The sequence below is a fragment of the Opisthocomus hoazin genome, chromosome 1 (assembly GCF_030867145.1).
Source record: "Opisthocomus hoazin isolate bOpiHoa1 chromosome 1, bOpiHoa1.hap1, whole genome shotgun sequence".
NCBI lineage: Eukaryota > Metazoa > Chordata > Aves > Opisthocomiformes > Opisthocomidae > Opisthocomus > Opisthocomus hoazin.
Window position 1 is genome coordinate 24,869,997 of NC_134414.1, and position 18,384 is coordinate 24,888,380.

The 18,384-nt window shown below is 36.4% G+C and overlaps 1 protein-coding gene across 5 annotated transcripts in view; it reads left to right on the forward strand.

Moving 5' to 3' along the window:
- The window catches only part of TNFRSF19 (TNF receptor superfamily member 19), a 65,481-nt gene that overhangs the window by 27,503 nt on the left and 19,594 nt on the right, over positions 1-18,384 (forward strand). For all 5 annotated transcript variants that reach the window (XM_075419323.1, XM_075419330.1, XM_075419338.1 and 2 more), the window contains 2 exons: positions 429-607; positions 3,951-4,036. In XM_075419323.1, coding sequence (XP_075275438.1) covers positions 429-607; positions 3,951-4,036 — 265 coding nt within the window. The remainder of the gene's footprint in view (positions 1-428; positions 608-3,950; positions 4,037-18,384) is intronic.

Genomic DNA, 18,384 nt, shown 5'->3' on the forward strand with positions numbered 1-18,384 from the left:
TTCACCTTAGCTATGAACCTTAATATCAAAGTGCTTCTTTGCTGTTTTTGTAACTGAGTAAGTGCCTTTATACTTCACTTGTCCCAGTTTCTGCACTTTCACATGACTGACCTAATTAAAAAACAGACAGCTCAATAATTCTACCATAAGCTAGTAATAATGAAACTGTGGGAGTCCTTGAAGCCCTTTATCATTGAAATACACAGTGGTTTCATGAATAAAGTGGATGACTAAGTATTACTTATAGAAGTAAGGGAGATTATTAGCAGTGGAAGACACATTTGAACTTGCTGAAAGGATGGCTTTTGTCTCTAGAAAGACCTACTCTCAGTAATAATTGCACTAGGTCTTCATTTTATCCCAGCATTCTCTTCTTGTTCACGCTTTCAGTGACTGAATAGCTTGCTATTGCTTGTTAATCCCTACAGGAATGCGGCTTTGGATATGGGCAGGATGCACAGTGCATGACATGCAGGCCAAACAGATTCAAGGAAGACTGGGGCTTTCAGAAGTGCAAGCCTTGTCTGGATTGTGCATTAGTTAACCGATTTCAGAAGGCCAACTGTTCTGCCACCAGCAATGCACTGTGTGGAGACTGTTTACCAGGGTAAGTCCATTTCTGAAGACAAGACTTGAATAAATTCAGAACTAATTTGCTTTAACATTTGCTTATTCATGTTTTCCGGATAAATGTTTGTATCCTTTATGTATGTATGAAGGTCCTAGGTTCTAGTCTTGGGCTTGCCAACAATTTACTGTATGATCTGAGCACATAATTTCAGAATTGCAGTTTTAATTATCTCATCTAGAAAAATGGTTTGATAATTACCTACCTGATCTATGAGAGTATTGTCTATACAGTACCCGAACAAAATACTTCAAAATATCGAGCATTACTGGTGACGGACTTCATTGTTAAAATGAATTAAACATTTGGAAGCACACACAATTGCCTTCTTGAAGACTGATCACATTATTTGCTTGCCTTTTTTCCCCTCCTTAGGTCAATGCCTAATAATTCTCATACACTTATATTTTTAGATCAAAAATAGTGGCTGTGGTTTATGCTCCTGAATTTCCTTCACCATGTTGGTAAATTCATAGAGCATGATCCTGGCTGAGAATCATAAATGGATCTGAAAGTATTGTTTTGGAACAAATTATAACAAGGGTGGAGACTCACTGAAGCTGCTGTTATAAATCAAGAGCTGTGCCTAGTTTGTTGTCCAGTCATCCCAGATGACATCATCTCTGTTGCTAAAATTCTATGTTCGTAATATTAAGTGTTAAGATCTCTAAAAGGCTATTCTTTACATTGTGGCCAAGTTCTGCTGTTATAAATACCTGCCATAAATTTGTTAAAAGGCATTTCTGATGCTTTTCTGAGCTATGGATTGGTAGTTTAATTGATAGAAATAGGTGATGAGAACTGATTTACAGCTGTAACAGCCTTTGTATTTTCAAGGTATATATTTCAGAGATGCTTAAAAGTTCATGCATTTGTTGCCTATATGTGTCTCAGCAATTTTATTTTATTTATTTTTGTATACTTTTTCTTTTTTTAATACCAGCTATCAAATACCAGGACACTGTTGAAGCTCCTACAGTTATTCCTGTCAAGCCAGAAGTGAGGTCTTTTAAAAACACTTAGTAAAGCTTTGGTAACTAATACTAGTTTAAGTCACTGCTAAAACAAGGTGCAGCCCCAGGCAGATGTTACTCACAACCACTTTTGATACTACCTGCAGCCACGTGGTGGATTGATTCATGGTCTTACTGCATATTAATATGTATGTATTGTAAGGCTTATTTGGCTGTCAGCAGGCATATAATTTTCTTCTTGTGGTGTAAACAATATAAGGTAAATTTTGGAAGACAAGAAAGGAGCAAAAAAGAAGACAGAATAAAACATGAATTAAGGGTAGATCTAAACTGGAGGACCTGGGAATGCTTCTCAGTATTCTGGTCTAGAATGTATTCTAAATAGATGTGTTGAGTACGTGTTAAAATGAGAGCTGTTGCCACAACCTGCTTTTACTGGCAGCAAAATTCGAAACATGAGGAGGGAGGGAGTTGTGGCTAGGGGAGTCACAGGTCATCTGGTCTGGACATTTTGGGGAACAGAACTGTAGAACACGCCACCACTCATACCTGTTCATCAGTTTAGATGCTGCGTAAGCGAATGGAGGATATAGCTAGCCAAACCAAATAGTTTAGCTAATGTTTTACCTCTTGGTAATCATATTTATTTCTGTTTTGTACGAGTTTCCAACATGCCATTCCCTGTTGTTCAGGTTCAAAACACTACAGTGAGTATGTCGGCTAAAAACAAATATTAACACATTTCATTCAAAGTAAATGATCACAGGGGCCTTCAGTCTTACAGCCTATGAATCTATTCCTGTTCACATTGTTAAAGCATGAGTTTCTTGAGCAGTTGGAAAGCTGTTTGCTTTAGCTGATACAGTCTTCATCCTTTAATGGCATTTGCAGTGTTAGTAATTTAACATCAGTAGAGTTCATACCACTACAGAAAACACTTAATTCATGTACTCGTCCTGAACAGACCGCAGCTGTTGATGCTAGCTTAGTCCTAATGACTGATTGAAAGACAGACAGACCTACTTGATAGGGAGCTGTTGTAGATAAGTTCTTTAGAGAATGTCATACTCTCATACAAATTTGAAATATAACACTTTAAATTTCTGGTTTTCCATTTGGTACTACTCTTGTTCCCTGGTTTAGGAATGTAGGCTTCTGCCTGTCACTGTAGTCAGTAAGCTCTTGAACATAAATTCAGTAGTAAAGTTCTTGAAGGGTCTTTAGAATAAAATGTCTCGTTGGGTACAATAGCCATTTTAATTTTTTTTTTAATGTTATTGCATAAATTTCTTTAGGAATGAGTAGTTGGCTAGTTAGTTTGCTTTAGACTTTTGTTTTATTGTTCACCTATTACTCCTGGTGGCCTCCCATTGCTATTGCTTATCTGAATCATCTGATGGATGCCTCTGTTTGCAATATCCATTTTTTCATACCTTGAAAAGCTTGCCCTCATGAATATTTAAGATATACATTTAAGTGAAAATATGGAAACAACACAGAGAATTGGATAATGTAGATTGGGACTCATGTGGTCAATTCATTAATTTGCATTCACAGTCCATTCACCTTGTGATTTTGGTTGGTGGTGAAGAGCTTCCTAGAGGAGAAGGAAGAGTCAGAGGGGATTGTTGGTTTATTAAAACAGGGTTCTGAAAAGCAGTTTTTACTGTTTTGCTGTTCTGCGAAACAATCAGAATAGATAGAAACAACCTTATTTGCTGAAGATTTTGGCACACAGCATGATAAAACTTTGGGAGGGGATGCCCTTCTATACATAAATGAACCAATTTATAAGTGATTTTTCCTTCTCTGAGCTAGAAAGTATCTTGGAGATTTTAACTAGGAAGCACTGACATCTAGTCGATTATATACTGTTAATGGTGATAATTACCTTGTAATATCTTGGGTTTTTTAGGAGAGTTATATAGATTAATCAGTTCACTTTTATTTTTTAAATGTGTAAATAAGCTTGCTTAATAGAAGTTCATCATACTTGTCTTGTATGTTGTGATCTATGTGGAAAATGGGATATTGACTTGTGTCTGAAATCTCCAGAATTGTTTATTTCTTATATGAACACAAAATTATAATGACTCTGTATTTGGACTAACAAATTTAGTGGGTTTTTTTTTCTTCAATTTACTTTAGATCTACTGCTGTAGTGTTAATTAATATGTACTGTACCTTTGTTTAGTATTATTTTCTACTATTTCCTCGGAGTTTGCGTTGGGACACAGATTGGCAAAAGTTTGCAGTTATAGAGGATTTTGTTAAAATACATCATTATTTTTGTGAGGGGAAAAATAACTAGTTTTGATTAACTGTTTTTTCATTCCTTTATCTTCTAGATTTTATAGGAAGACTAAGCTTGGAGGCTTTCAAGACATGGAGTGTGTTCCTTGTGGTGACCCTCCTCCTCCCTATGAGCCTCACTGTAAGTCCTCACTGTTTTCCTCTTGTTGGAGTGGGATTAACTTTTTTGCTTTAGAATGTTTTCTGTTTTAATTTGAAAGCTTGGCAAAAAATGACAGTCACAGTTACGAAGAATGCTTTTAAACGCTCACTTTCTTGTTAATATGTGATTTTGTTAATACATTTCAGCAGGTCCAGCACTATAATTGCAAAGTTCTCTCATATGACCAGTCACCTGAGGATAAACATTCCTGTCATACCACGTGTTTAGGGAGTCTTGACTCCAATTCTGATGTTGTCTTATGAATTTTAGTTTCTGTTATGTGTTAATGCTAAAGGAAAGGCAGCCTTCCTGGACCCTCTGTGTACTATCAGGTAGGCCTCAATGAGTATGAATTCTTTCCTGACACCCAAAAGGGTTAATTTGTCGATATCTTTAAAAATAACTGTTGTACTAAGGTTACAGCAAGAGAGAACAATATAGATAAATATCTTAAGAGTACTATATACATTAAGAAGGAGATGAGTAATCAGTTTCCCTATTTGTTCTTGGCTGATGAGAGGATTAGAATCTCTGTAAAATGAGAGAACCTCTTTATTCTGCAACAGAAATCTTTTCACTACTTCTTCCAAGACTGTCGATGGTCTACACCCTATCAAGTTTTTAATTCAATTAAAGGAGTGAATTATTCTTGTTACATTTATTGCTTTTCACTTTATAATATGAAAAATAAAATTAATTCAACATAATCTTGTGGAAAACCTTGGGTGTACTTGTTTGTTTCTGTAAATGTGAAGTTAAGTTTTGGGATTTTTTTTTTCCTCTATTCCAAAGAGAAACAATTGTTTATAGAAAGAATGAATTGTCAAGTTCCTGAAATGCTTCATGCTACTTTAAGAAGGACAGAATGTTTCTTATAAACTTTCTTTTTTAAATGTGCTAAATTAAAGAATAGCAGAGCATATGCTGTTATGCGTTAAAATCATACTTTTAAATAGTTTTATATTGTATTAAATTTAATGAAGTAAGGATTCTTCAGCATTTTACATATTGCTTAGTTGTTTTTCAAATGAGCCAAACGTCCTTATTTTGCTTCCATTCTAGTTTTAGTGCCTTTTGGGGAATAAACGTACAAAACCAGATTCTCAGACAATATCTTTAATAGCAAAAGCTTTTGTGAATGTGGCTTCCTGTGCATTTCTCTTACAGTTTGAGTGAACTTCATTATATGCCTCTGAATCAGACTAATTTATTTTTTATTAAAGATTGCAACATCGAAAACTAGTAAATCAGATTTCTATAAAAAGAATAAGTCACATTACAATGTTTGTAGCAGTAACTCCTGCCCATGTATAATGGAAGGCTAGAAAGTAAATTCAAAATTTTTTAACTATTTTTGTAGCGTAGACATCATAGTATCTTAAAAGTGTTCAGAGAAAGTATGTTCTTCATAGCAGATGCCGTGGCTTTTGATGCCAAGAATGAAATGCTGATCTTGACTTACTGGAGCAAATCACTTCAATGAGTTGCAGAAGGTATTTCTAGACAGAGTTTGAACCCAAACAGGCAATTTCATATGTACATTTATTTTAATCCCCCCAGTGGATCAAATGAAGTGTTAACCTCTTTATTTGTTTTTACTCTCTTTTTATCTACAAAAAAAGAAAGTGAAATCTGAAGTCCAACAGTCTTAGTCTGATCTACAATCTCTAACTCATAAATTTATTTTATGCAGTTTTTCCTCTTATTTGGTCCCTTCTTCTAAGAAAAAGTGCTATTCAAAACTACCACTAATTTTAAGTGGGCAACAGACAACCCCATGGAGAAGAGCGTTTTCTCTGGCACAAGCTGCGGTGGTAAATCCAGAATAGAGACTTGTTTTGTTCTGTAATCTCATGGCTGTGACAAAGCCCTTGACTAAATCACAGAAGTGTTAACAATTGCTTGCTTTTTGTATTTCTGGTGGCAAGTTGTGAGAATTGGCAAGTATTTCCAGCTTTTACAGAAGCAATAATAAAAAGTTTGAAATCATCAAAATGTGCTTTATTTACATACTAACCAACCATTAAAATCTTAAATAATGGAAACCCTAGCATGAAGAATGATTACTGTATGTTACTGTGGTTTTCAGAAGGCTTTTGTTTGGAATTTGTATATTGATTCTTCAGGTCTCTAACATGAACTGTCTCAGTTTAGCAAAGTGTACATGCCTTTCTCCGAGCAGCCTAGGAAATTATTCCTACAAAGTAGGTAAATGAACTCAAATCTGTTTTGAGTTTTACTTAACATCAAATAGGTGGAAATACCACAGTTTTAAGACGAAGTCAAAAACATCATTCTACAAGGAAGTATAAATAACGGTGTGTGAAAGCAAGTTTTTTCCACCTGATGCTGAAAATGTTTGCTGTTTATGTCAATAATTAATATATTTTTATAGTTAAGATGTTTAAGGCTGGATTACTTGAAGTTAAATGGAGACAGACCACTAGGTGCATGGGGCAAGTTCTCAGTGATCAGAGGACTAAGTTCTAACACTCTGCCTTTCCTAGCTTGCTTTCTTTCCACTGTGAGACAGAAAGTCAAATATTAGTGTAGCTAACGCTTATATTACAGATGAAAAGGAAAAGTTTAAATGTCCTGTTTCAATGAATTAATTGTCCTGTGAGGTGTGTGGCAATCTCTTGTTTGCTTAAGAACATTACCATAAGGGCACAGAGGCTCACAGCCCCCTACCTGGACTCAAGGTTCGTGTTAAATCTGAGACATGGATGAAGTTCTTTCAGCACTGGTAGCAGTTGATTATTACCCAGTTAGCTATAAATCTAAATACTTGCTTTTATCTTTTTTCTTTCTGTAGACGTTTTAAAACAGATCTGGTTTAAATATTTACCCATGAAAAAATGAGTTTGTGAATTGCTAGAGGCAAAGTTGAAAGGATTCTATAATGAACAAGTAAAGAGTATTAGAGGCCAGGAGAATTGCTACCATCTTTGTGTAAACTTTAAAGGGGACACAGTGACTTATGTGTGTTTTTAGGATGTCAGAAGATTAAACAGACAATGATATAGTTATATTTTAATTTGCTTAGTTCAGGTAAATAAACTGTAAATACCAATCTTTATATATAGGGTCAGCATCTAAACATTAGCTTAGAAATGAAAGCATGTTTTAAAAATTACTGTTTGTGTTCACTTTGTAAACTGGAGACATTTTTCTCACTTGAAGACATTTTTTTCTTAGCTGAATGACAGAAGGGAGTCCTTTGAACTGTGAACTAGAGTGAAAACCCAATCGATCGAAGATGTAATTTCTGAAATGGAAGGTACTGTCCCAAACAAAATGGACTGTCCCAAACTGGTATCTGTTCAGCAGAGAAACAGTGGCGTAGATACGGTTCAGTGATTCTTTTTTCCCAGCACCAATTTAGGCTTGCAGAGTTCACTCTCCTGTCTGCTCAGGGCAATGTTGTGCTGCCCCAATGGTTGTGCTGAAACTCTTCAGTAAGCTAGATTGTGAATCTATCAAAGATACAAAAAGAATTAAAATAACTCCCTTCTTGAAGTTATCTTTAAATCTAATGAGTTTGCTACTCCAGAACACTTGTGGTAGCACAAGTGAAGAAGAGATGTGAGAAAGGCTGGGGTAAGGAACAAAAGATTTTCTGAAGGTACCATTGCTTTCTTTGAGCAAGCATTATGTTTTCAGCAAGTCTGTCTTAGCAAATAAAAAACATTAAAAACCATACTGCTTATCTTCTTTTGGTAATAAGAAGATGGCAGATTAAAATTAAAGCAATAGAATTATTTTGTCACCTTGGCTGTGTCAGCTGTTCCTGTTGTATTGTTCAATTCAAAATGCAGAACAGCATGAGTAACCAGAATCCTTTAGCCGCTGGACAGGCTTTCTACTACGCAGAAGAACTGGTGACACTGAACTTTTTCAGGCTGTATTAAGAAAATAGTTCCTAGCACTTCCACATTACTGTTCCTTTCTGGACCAATCTACAGTCAGTGGTCTCCCGTTATGTGCAAATTCAGTATAGAATTTGGCTGTGGAAACAGTAAAATTGGAATAAACTGTGAGAGTCAAGACAGAGAGGAAGTGAACACCTAGGTGACAAGAGCATTTTACAGCCAAATCCCCACCAAAGGAACAGCCTTGTCTTTTTTTTTTTTTTTGTAATTATCTGCACTATTACGTTTTTTAAAAATCATTTTTTGCACAGTATGTCTAGCCAAACTCATCCTTAGTTCTCCAGGACTAATTCTTGCCTTCATGACGTAAAGCAAGGAGCATGGGAAGCTAGGGGGGAAGAGGATGGGGGTGGGATACCATTCCATGTGGAGCTTGGGAAACTAGCCTCTGCGTGTTCCAGGAAATAAACGCATTCTTTGCTTCAATGAAGCAGAAATGTTTTCTTGAATAAGTCACACCAGTGGAAATATCTACAGTTTAATTGTAACATCAGGTGCATTTGAAATAAACCTGCACTCGGGTCTAAAATTGCCACTTTTTTTCCCTGAGCCGTGTTTTGAGATGTTGATTTCAGTGATAGTGGTTTCAAATATATAGAATATCGTGAACTAGGAAATAAACAGTTTTTACTAAGATGAGGAATAAAAGTAAAGACTATAGTTTGTTGAGACAAAATGCATGTAGCAGATCACAGCGAAAACAGTACATTTTCATGTGAGGAATTCATATTTTACCTCCTTTAAATTTTGTTCCTTTAAGGAACTTCTACAACACTTTGACTACCTCCACTAGGACTGATTGCAAAGCTCTCTTTAAAGTTTTCTTCTGTAGATTTTTTTTTTATTAGTTTGCTTCTGTATGTTTACAGAGTTATTTTTCTGAGAATTAAATGTAAGTATCCTAAACTGCAGCTGAGTCTCACTCTAATCTACATTATGTCTTGTTTCACTAATGAAAGGTGCTATTTAAGGGATAAAATCTGGTGGTATTTCCTTCTTCCTGGTGTTAAAAGTAGCTAATATAGGAAAAGTAAGATTTAGTATAAATCTACTTATTTACTTTTACAAGGTGCGGATCTGTGATTTTGTAAACTTTCATTTGGGGTATGCAAGGACTATACTTCAGAACAGAGAAGACAAGAAGCTGGAAATTACAGTCTGCAGGGGAATATTGTAGGGTGACAAAATACATGACTAAAAGTAAGGGGGGGCTGGAAGCTTGCTGACTACGTGCGTGTGCTGTAAAATACTTTTGCTAGCGGTAAAAGAAAAATTCCCACTCTGTCAGCTTTGCTGGAGTTTTTTACGTTATTTCATTAAACATAAATATAGCATTTAAACTTGAGAGTAATTTTTGGATGACGTTCAATTCCACATTAGTTCCTCTGTTTACATAGTGGAATTTTAATTTACTCATATCACTTTCTTCATTCTGTTTACAGAATTATGTGATTTGAAAGCTGTCAGACTACAGATAATGTTTTTCCAGCTATTATATTTTTCTATAATTTTTATTTGGTTGCTTTATACAGTAAACTTTGCATTACTAACGCAAAGCAGTCTGAACGTAGGCTGCTTATGTGCATATGAGGCAACCGGCAGCTGAAAGCATATAACGAGTGAAGCCATTCTTAATTATTTGGTTGTATTCTGACATATGTCCATCTCATTTCAGTATTTTTGCTGATTTGGGGTTACCTCACAGCATTTCTCATAATCCTCTTTGCCATGTTGGACACTGATAGAAAGCAGCTGGAATATTGTATAAACATTTCACGAAAGTCATAAGGAGTGACAGCTAATTTAAGTACAGCTAATAGCATCACTAGCTTATAAATATCAGTACTGTTTTATTACGGAGACGTTAGCTTTCCATTATGTCGTAACTGAAATGTACACTTTTGTAAAAATGTAGTAAGTCAGTCTGATATTTTCCGTATGTGACCCGATGGTAGAGTAACTTATCATCAGGAAGTCTGAAACAAATTTGATGAGGTGTTTCAGAGAGACGAGAATTGCTGTTCATGTCTTATAAAGTTTTATTAGAGTTTTCTTTCTTTCACTCATCGTAGATCAAGGAGAGTTAACCTAGAAAACCTAAATGTTTTCAGATCCTTGTCCTTTGTAATTGTGATGCTTCTGACCCATTGGGGAAAGATGCATGTATGTCAAACAGCTCCTTTTCTTCCTGTTCTAAATTTGCTTTACATGCTGACCAATGTAAACAGGAAGTTGCAGACAAAGAGGGGATAGATTTTTTCCTTCTTTTAGTACCAGAGATGTTACCACTAAGAAGACTCTATTCAGTGGTGCTCAGAAACAGGACAAGGGGTAATGGGCACAAACTGAAGCATAGGAAGTTCCATCTGAACATGAGGAAGAACTTCTTCCCTCTGAGGGTGACGGAGCACTGGAACAGGCTGCCCAGGGAGGCTGTGGAGTCTCCTTCTCTGGGGATATTCAAGACCCGCCTGGACAAGATCCTGTGCAGCCTGCTGTAGGTGACCCTGCTTCGGCAGGAGGGTTGGACTAGATGACCCACAGAGGTCCCTTCCAACCCCAAACATTCTGTGAATCTGTGAAAATTATAATAGTTCTGAAATGTTACTTAATGGAGAGGAAATTTAGATTCATTGCATAGTTTAGTAATGTTCCAAAACTTCCTCCTTGCGTAGCTCAGAGAATAGACTTTTTTTACATACGCATTCCCAACTTACTTTCAGTAACTGTGGTTGTCTGTACCTCTCATTTCTGTGCCTGTATCTGTAGAAGTACTTCACTATGTAGCTTGTTAGTAGACAGAATTGGTCAGAAGTGTTTCCCTCATTTCTATCCTTCAGGCCCTGTATTCCTCTTCCCCCACCCCTCCCCCCAAAAAAAATGCAGAATGTGCCAAAACACAATGGGAAAAAACCCTGATTTTTTCCATAGAAGAAAGTTTAGCTTATAAATGTTGAAATGACATTGCAAGGAGGTGCTGCTCCCAAACGCAACAGAATTTCTATGTAACCAGCCAGACTCTACCAAGGAATCAAAATTTGGAAGCCAAAGCCCCAGGGCTTCCAGTCAGTCTAAGCTGTTAGTCTTTTGTCTCCTTTCTTGCGCTATGCTTAAATGTTTTATTCCATGCAGTTTACTTTTTACAGATGAAAATTTTTGTTAGAAAGATTTCCAATCCAGTGTAATATAGCTTAGTGCTGCAAAACTGTGTGAGGGCTGTCCTAATGAATTGTATTGTATATGTATGCATTGATAGTAACCTGAACAATTTCAGCAATTCTAGTGAGTGTTTGAAATTTCCTGATCCTCATTCAGGCTCTTACAGTGACAGTTAGCAGGGTCACTTATTTTGTGCCTGCTACGTCAAATCTGACTTAGATTTCTTTGCATAGTGAAATTTTACTTCACTCAGTGAATTTCAAATAACATAGTTCAAGCTACAAACTAAAAGAACTACGCCAGTTGTGAATGCTTTAGAAATACGCTTAGTATAGGCAGCATTACCCTTGTCAAGCATTTAGAAGTAGTTAACGCTTCAATATCCAAATAGGCCCAGGATGCTGACTCCAAAATTGCATCACCAGCTGTCCTGCTTGACCACTGCCTAACTGTGCAAATGCTTAAAAGCCCAGGGGACCTGCAGACATTCTTAGACTATGGTCTCCAGGAGTATTCCACTGATTCTGAGTCCAAGTGGCTTGGACAGACTGAAGCTTTAGATTAGGCCAAAATGATTTTGGTTCACCTGCTTTCCCCTGACTGCCGTGGAAAGAAGTGCATACGCATGGGCTGGGCAGGATGCTGTCAATAGGTGCCTGGTTGGAGAATACAGACCCCATTCTTTACCACAGTTGATCCAAGAGATAATGGAATTGGAAATTAAAGAGGTACCTGCGAAGTTCTCTGCGCTCTTCACTGGTCATCCCAAAACTGTGGCAACACTGAGCAGCTGCGTGCCCAGCTGGCGCTGAAATCAGGATCTCCAAGCTGATCAGTCTGTCTCACTGGACAGTCTGTTCCGTGGTGTCTTCTTGATGCCAAACTCAGCAGAGCAGATTGGGGTATTAGCTGGAAGTGTTTTTCTTGAGAACTTCTTTGAATCTAGAATTCTTTCCTTGTCATGTTGACTAGCTATGTGTTGCCTTCTTGTCCTTACTCTTAGATTCTTACATCACAAGTAGGTTCCCATCACGGGTAGGTTCCCACCATTTTGTTTGCAGCCTAGATGGTACAGTGCTTAGCACTGTAGGGCCTGTGCCTATTGGTGATCCTAGTTTCGTGCCTCATCAGATTAATAGATCTGAATACAGCTCAGTTGTTCTAAGACACCTTCTTAAGATAATGGTATTGTTCATAATTCTCCCGACTGCAACCACAAGTGATGGTTAAATAAGAAATTCCAGTTTAATACTTACATCTTTTCAAAAAGAGGAGAAAAGTATACCTGCTATCTTTGCTGTTTGGAGATGCTGATGAAATTATACCAGTAAGACTGTTTTTTTTATTGAATAGAAATTTCTTCAAATGGTTAACAATTTGAGTTGTATTTTTGAACTAAAGCTTAAACTATAAATTTAGTGAATTTCCACTTAAATGATTATCTGACTAATCAACCAAGGTTTCCTCCCTACTTCCTGCTTTATGTGTTTGTATGAAGTATAGGTGACTGTTTCAGACTTCTTCAATTATTTTACTCTTTAATCTCAAATAATGGGCGGTCCTCTGTTCTACTTCTTGCTACCTTTGTATTCCTAGGTGCCTTGAGACTGGCCAGCGAATCCTAGAGGAGGTCTGCTGATAACATCTAATGGAAATTTAAAAAGCTGAATACAGCTCTGTAAAGACTACAAAGTTTAGCAAAAATCAATGCATATCAGAAAAAGGAAGAAAAATATAAACAGACAAAACTTCACTTCTGATCTTCTTTGTTTTTTCTTTGCTTAATGGAAGAAGCAAGCCCAAACTGATACAGCGAGAACCATCCATCTTTCAGTAACTGAACAACATTGTAACCTCACTTTGTCCTGGCAAAAGTAAAGGTCAAGTTTTTTATGTGTGTCTGAAAATAATACTCTTTCCTTTGATTCAAGGGAATATATACATTTTATGCAAAATGCTGCTGGTGCTAGTAAGTGAGAAATAAGGAGGCAGAATACTCATTTTGTCTTAACATGCCACTTAAAACATTTGTACTTTTTAAGGATTCACAGTTTACTGTCTCTCTGATGGGAAAGACTCATGAAGATCACTACTTCAGTTGCTAGCTGATGAATGAAGGAATGTTGTAGCTCTTCCAACAGAGTAAAAATACCAAACCAAAACAACCTTTTCTAGTTCTTTCATTGCTGTTACTTTGTGCAAGCTTGTGATGTAACACAAGTGGGATGCTTCCATAAGATTTCCTCTTCTGGGTTTGGTGGACTTGTGTCCCACCCTTGTGCTGGTTGACCCTCACAGACGTACGTGAGGCTATAAGAAGCTATCGGTAGGAAGTGCTTTCTTGCCGACAGTCAAACGTTTCCTGTCATTCTGCATCCTTATCATTTCAGTTCTAGATTTATCTGGATTGAGCTGAATTGGGTTTGTTGACTGAACACTTGTCAGTGTTTGGTGGTTATCACTGAGCACATGGATCATTTCTTTAATGCCTGCATCATACTAGTCTCTGGATCTGTGGAAGAATTTTTGTTCCTGGCAGTTTAGCATTCTTTAGGGGGAAACTCGTTTTTTCTTCCTGGCCGCTGAAGGCCAGGTTTCTGAGAACAGAGAATTTGTCTTTAATTGTTTTTAACTATTATATATCTGAAGCATGCTGAATGTTTCCAGTGGCCCATAGGTGTGACAGTTCTCATTTTTGGCTGCTAAAAATAATTTCCGAATTGTAAATTCAGGTGTTATTACAAACCTCTTAAGATACATGATAAGATCAGAATTGTGTCGTCTTCAGTTTGGCTTCCCAAGTGAACACAGTGTATACCATACTGTTGTTATTTATTATCCCTTTTAAATCCTTTTCAGCCTGGTGACTGATTTCTATCCATGCTGACAGAGTAACAGAGACAAGGAATTTTCTCATTTTATGCAAGCAGGTGATCTAGTAGTGAACAAGGAACTGCATTAGTGCACTTACTGAGACGCTTATAGCATAAGCTCCTGCCACATTTGTCAACAGCAGAAAATCTACAAAAAGGAAAATAATGTAAAACAAATTGTAATTTCTGGGCCTTGATTTATTATGATTTATTTATTATTATTTATTTATTACAATGGGGGGAACAGGAAAATTTGAATACTAGACATTTGAAACTAAAAAATCATCTACTGTAATATAAAATCTTGAAGATTAGTCTGAGTAGTCCCTCCTTAGAAAGCTGTTACCAATATAAACATTAAATTATTTTCAGAGTGAGCAGATGTAGTGTAAATAGCTTCGATCATATAAATGGAAATCATAGAAAAAATTAAGAGTGAAAATGTTGGTTTTCAACACCATTTGTTTATAATCTCTGAAAATGTATTATATAAAACTTCACTGGATTATGATCATACATATTTTAAGTAGATGGTGTGAAGTTGAGGTGGTATTTGACCAAACTGAATTGCACTGAAAGGCATTGACTTTCTAGTTTCAATGTGAGAATGGCCCTAATTATGTGTAATACATTTTTATCTACTAAAGCATATATTATGTATGTCAGAGAGAACACAGTATTCCAATATAAATCTCTTTGAAAATATGTTCCTCATTGCTTGCTACAATATGATGGGAAATGTATAGCTTGAAATGAAAACGGAAATGTCATCTTGTGATTTTCAAATAAATTGAATCAAATTTATTTAATGAATTCACGTCAGAAGCTCATGCACTGTTAATAGGAGTTTACGTAAGTGGTGCCCATCTGGCATTCAGAAGGTTACATCGAGTCAGTACACAGTAATGTATAGGGCAGATTTTGTCTCTTTGTTCTAACTCACAGCTGGCAACCCTATCTGCTAATCCCAGTGAAAGCTTCAGTTTGAAATACAAAACTACTGTTGAACTTCCATATCCTTCCCCACAGATGTCTGGAGCCTTGGTGATGTGTTTCTTTTATGATTCCTTTTAAATCAGGGAATGAATTGTTGCATTAAGAGTGAAGTTAGGGATTCATTGCCTGACAATGCAATGAATCCTTAAATATCCATTTGAAGAGCATGTTTTATATACCAGAAGAAAGCGGAGAGTGACCAAAATACATAGTTTTGCATGGTTTTGTGTAGTAAAAATTAACTGTAGAAACCTTTATTAGGTTAAAAAATTCCTTAGTGCATAGAATGATGAAGTTTGTAACTGCAGTATTCCCTTCTAGTTTGTTCATCTAAAATGTTAACAAGGAGTTTGCAAGCATGTTTAGTTTTGTTTCTTGACACTTTTAGGTACAGTTAGAAAATGAAATTCTCAACAGAGGAGTATGAGAATTTCAATATGTTTTTTCAAACCAGTTTACCATACTTTTGTTTCTAGTAGTAACTTGTGCAACCTTTCATCTTATGAGTCAATCCTATAATTAGTATCCTTCTTTGCCAGAGGCATACTGCATGTTTGTTTTAGGTACAGAATGTCTGCAAGAAATTTAACTTAATCATTACTTTTTAATGTAAGAGCCGGTTAGCTCAATTACAGTAGATTAAAGTGAACTTGAAATTCCTCAGTTACAGAGAAGGGGCTAATCGTTGACCTGTACTGAATAAGTACGATTTCCTATGGTTTTTTTCTTATGTGTACTTACTAATGTGGCTAGCCCTTTAGCCCAGTCTTGCAGTGCTAGAAGTAATTATCCGTTCATTGTATGGAGTGGGTTTGCAAAGTTCTTATTTGACTTGGCCATTAGATTGATCAAAATTATTCCAGTATTGCATACATTGCAGTAAAGCTGCAAAACATTTTTTCAGGTAACTTTTACTTTATTGTGTTTGGGGATAATCTAAAAAAATAGGAGTAGTTACAGCTTTGCAGTAATTGGGGTTGAGGTGGGTTTTTTAGATTTTTTTTTTTTACACATTCTCTAATCACAGAAGCATATGACTTTTAAATATATGAGTTTATTAATGTTCTTATACTCTATGTTCAGACTGGAAATATTAGTTTAAATTTATTTCATACAATGACCCAGCTAATTCTGGGAATGGTTGCATTAGCACCACTGCAACAGCATCGAATTTTGGTGCCTACAGTACAAATACATGCTGACTGCTATGGCTTTTGGCTACAGAGAGTCCAAGCTGTGTCTGACGTGAGTATAAAATACTGCTAAACAAACGCACAATAGCGTGTTGAGGTTTTTAATTCTACTTTGTGCTGGTAGATACTATTGGCTGTGTTGCTTGGCTATGAAATACTTAGGCTATGTTTCTCTTAAATTTCTTGTTTTAAAAAACCCAAAACAATAGAAAACAGGGAATCCACCTAGACTGAAGCTTTCTGTATTGCCAACTCTCTATTAAGAAAATAATTGTCAAGCAAAAGAACACTGAAATATCACTCCAGGGGACTGGAATGTACTGGAAATGGGGTAAAATGCGATAGCCTTAAAACAGGAGTTGTGCACTAAGCGCCTTAGCAGTAATGATTCATTACAAACTAATACCTCATGAGCCGGAAGCAACCTAATAGAAGAAAGACCAAATGTTCCTCCTGATCACTTGTGTCCTTCCAGTTGTTGTACTCTAGTTTGCTCAGCTTTAATTTTTTTGGTGATAGGCCTCACACATTCTTGCTCTTACTGGTTCACTTTTGCTAAAGCAGCACACTGCCAACTTCCTTTTTTACAAAGATCATAGAGTGATCTCACGTGTTATTTTGGGCAGTGACGTGTGCCTTTGAGGTGTAGGCTGTGACTGTTTTTTAAAAAGATTAGCTGTTTGTTACAGCTTTCTTAAAGGGTTGTATCCACCAGTTCTGATAAAGTTTTCTTGAAGTCCAGTGGTGTAATTGCATGTGCATAGTATTGAATGTAACTTGTAGTTACCATATCTGCATGTAGAAATTTAGGATGTAATTAACGACCTTTATTTAGGCGTATAAAAGTTAATGTGTAACACTGAAGTTGTCAGCCGAAACTCATACTGATAATCAGTGGAGAGAATTAGGTACCTCAAGAGTTCAGGCAAGCCGGATAAGGCTTCAATGACTAATGCTAAGCAGTCTTTCAAGCCGTTTCAGATTAATTACTTCTCTGGAGATTTCTGTTTCTGGCCCTGTTGTAGAAAGAGAGCCTAAGGTGAGTAGCTCTGACTTTGGCTTTAGACCTTCAGACTTCTGAAGTTAGAGTTTCATCTAGATGCCAATGTCATGTTAGATGAAAACTGCAAATTCAAGATTGAATGATTGTATCTGTCTTCCTAAAACCTGATATTCCTCTTTTTTTAAATTAACCTGATATTCCTACCTTTTTTTAAATTAATTTCAAGGAGGAAAACTGAGGTTTTAGTGTAGATTATTTTTATTTTTTCATTCCTGCTAAATAAATAAAAACATAAAAAATAATAAAAATAGTTTTCTTATTGTTTGATGAAATGTTTGTTACAGACTGAAGCCCCTATTCTAAGACAACTTGCTGATGTTAGAATGTGCCAGAATTGAGGCCTGCAACCATAATTAGATTTCTTCATGTATAGTCACTCTGATACAGGTTTTATTTGTGTTGTTGCATATGTTATTTCCAACTGAGCCTTTGTTCATTTAAAGCACAGGATAGGCAAAGCCTATAATTTTGTGTCTGGCCTTATTTGCTACACACTATTTTATATTCCATGCAGAATGTGAGTTACTAATTACCGCTGGGCTTTTCTATGGTTCTGCCGCTGTAAAGCAGCTGTTACAAATTTTGCAGTTGCTATTGACTTCTATCTTTACACTAGAAGTGATGTAAAATGTGTAGTGTTTGTTGCACAGTTAATGGACTGAAGCAGAGACATTAAAAGTCAAAATAGTTGAAGGCGTCCAAAACCCTGCATCGTTACTTGATAAACCCAGAGTAGGATGCCTCCTTCTTGACTGTGGATATCTGTAATGGCTGCATCTATAAGCTGGTGACCTTAGGCTCAGTCTGTATTCAGTGGAGAGGAATGATCAAGAGAGGTGTTTAAAACAAATCAGGTTAATTGCACCCTGTTACAGAAGGCTGTGTCGCTGTTCATTCCCTCCCCCTCCCCCCATCCAACAGAGCTTGACTTTTCTGTATTCTATGACTTTTGGAGCATCTTCTGTATTCTATGACTAATTCCTATTGACTTCCGTTAAAGAGGGGAGCTGTTACGTTTCACATTAAGTAATATAACAAAGCAAGCATGCAGCAGCCTTCTGTTCTGTATGGCTAGATTTTATCCCCAGAGCTTTAAGTGCTGAATTAAAAA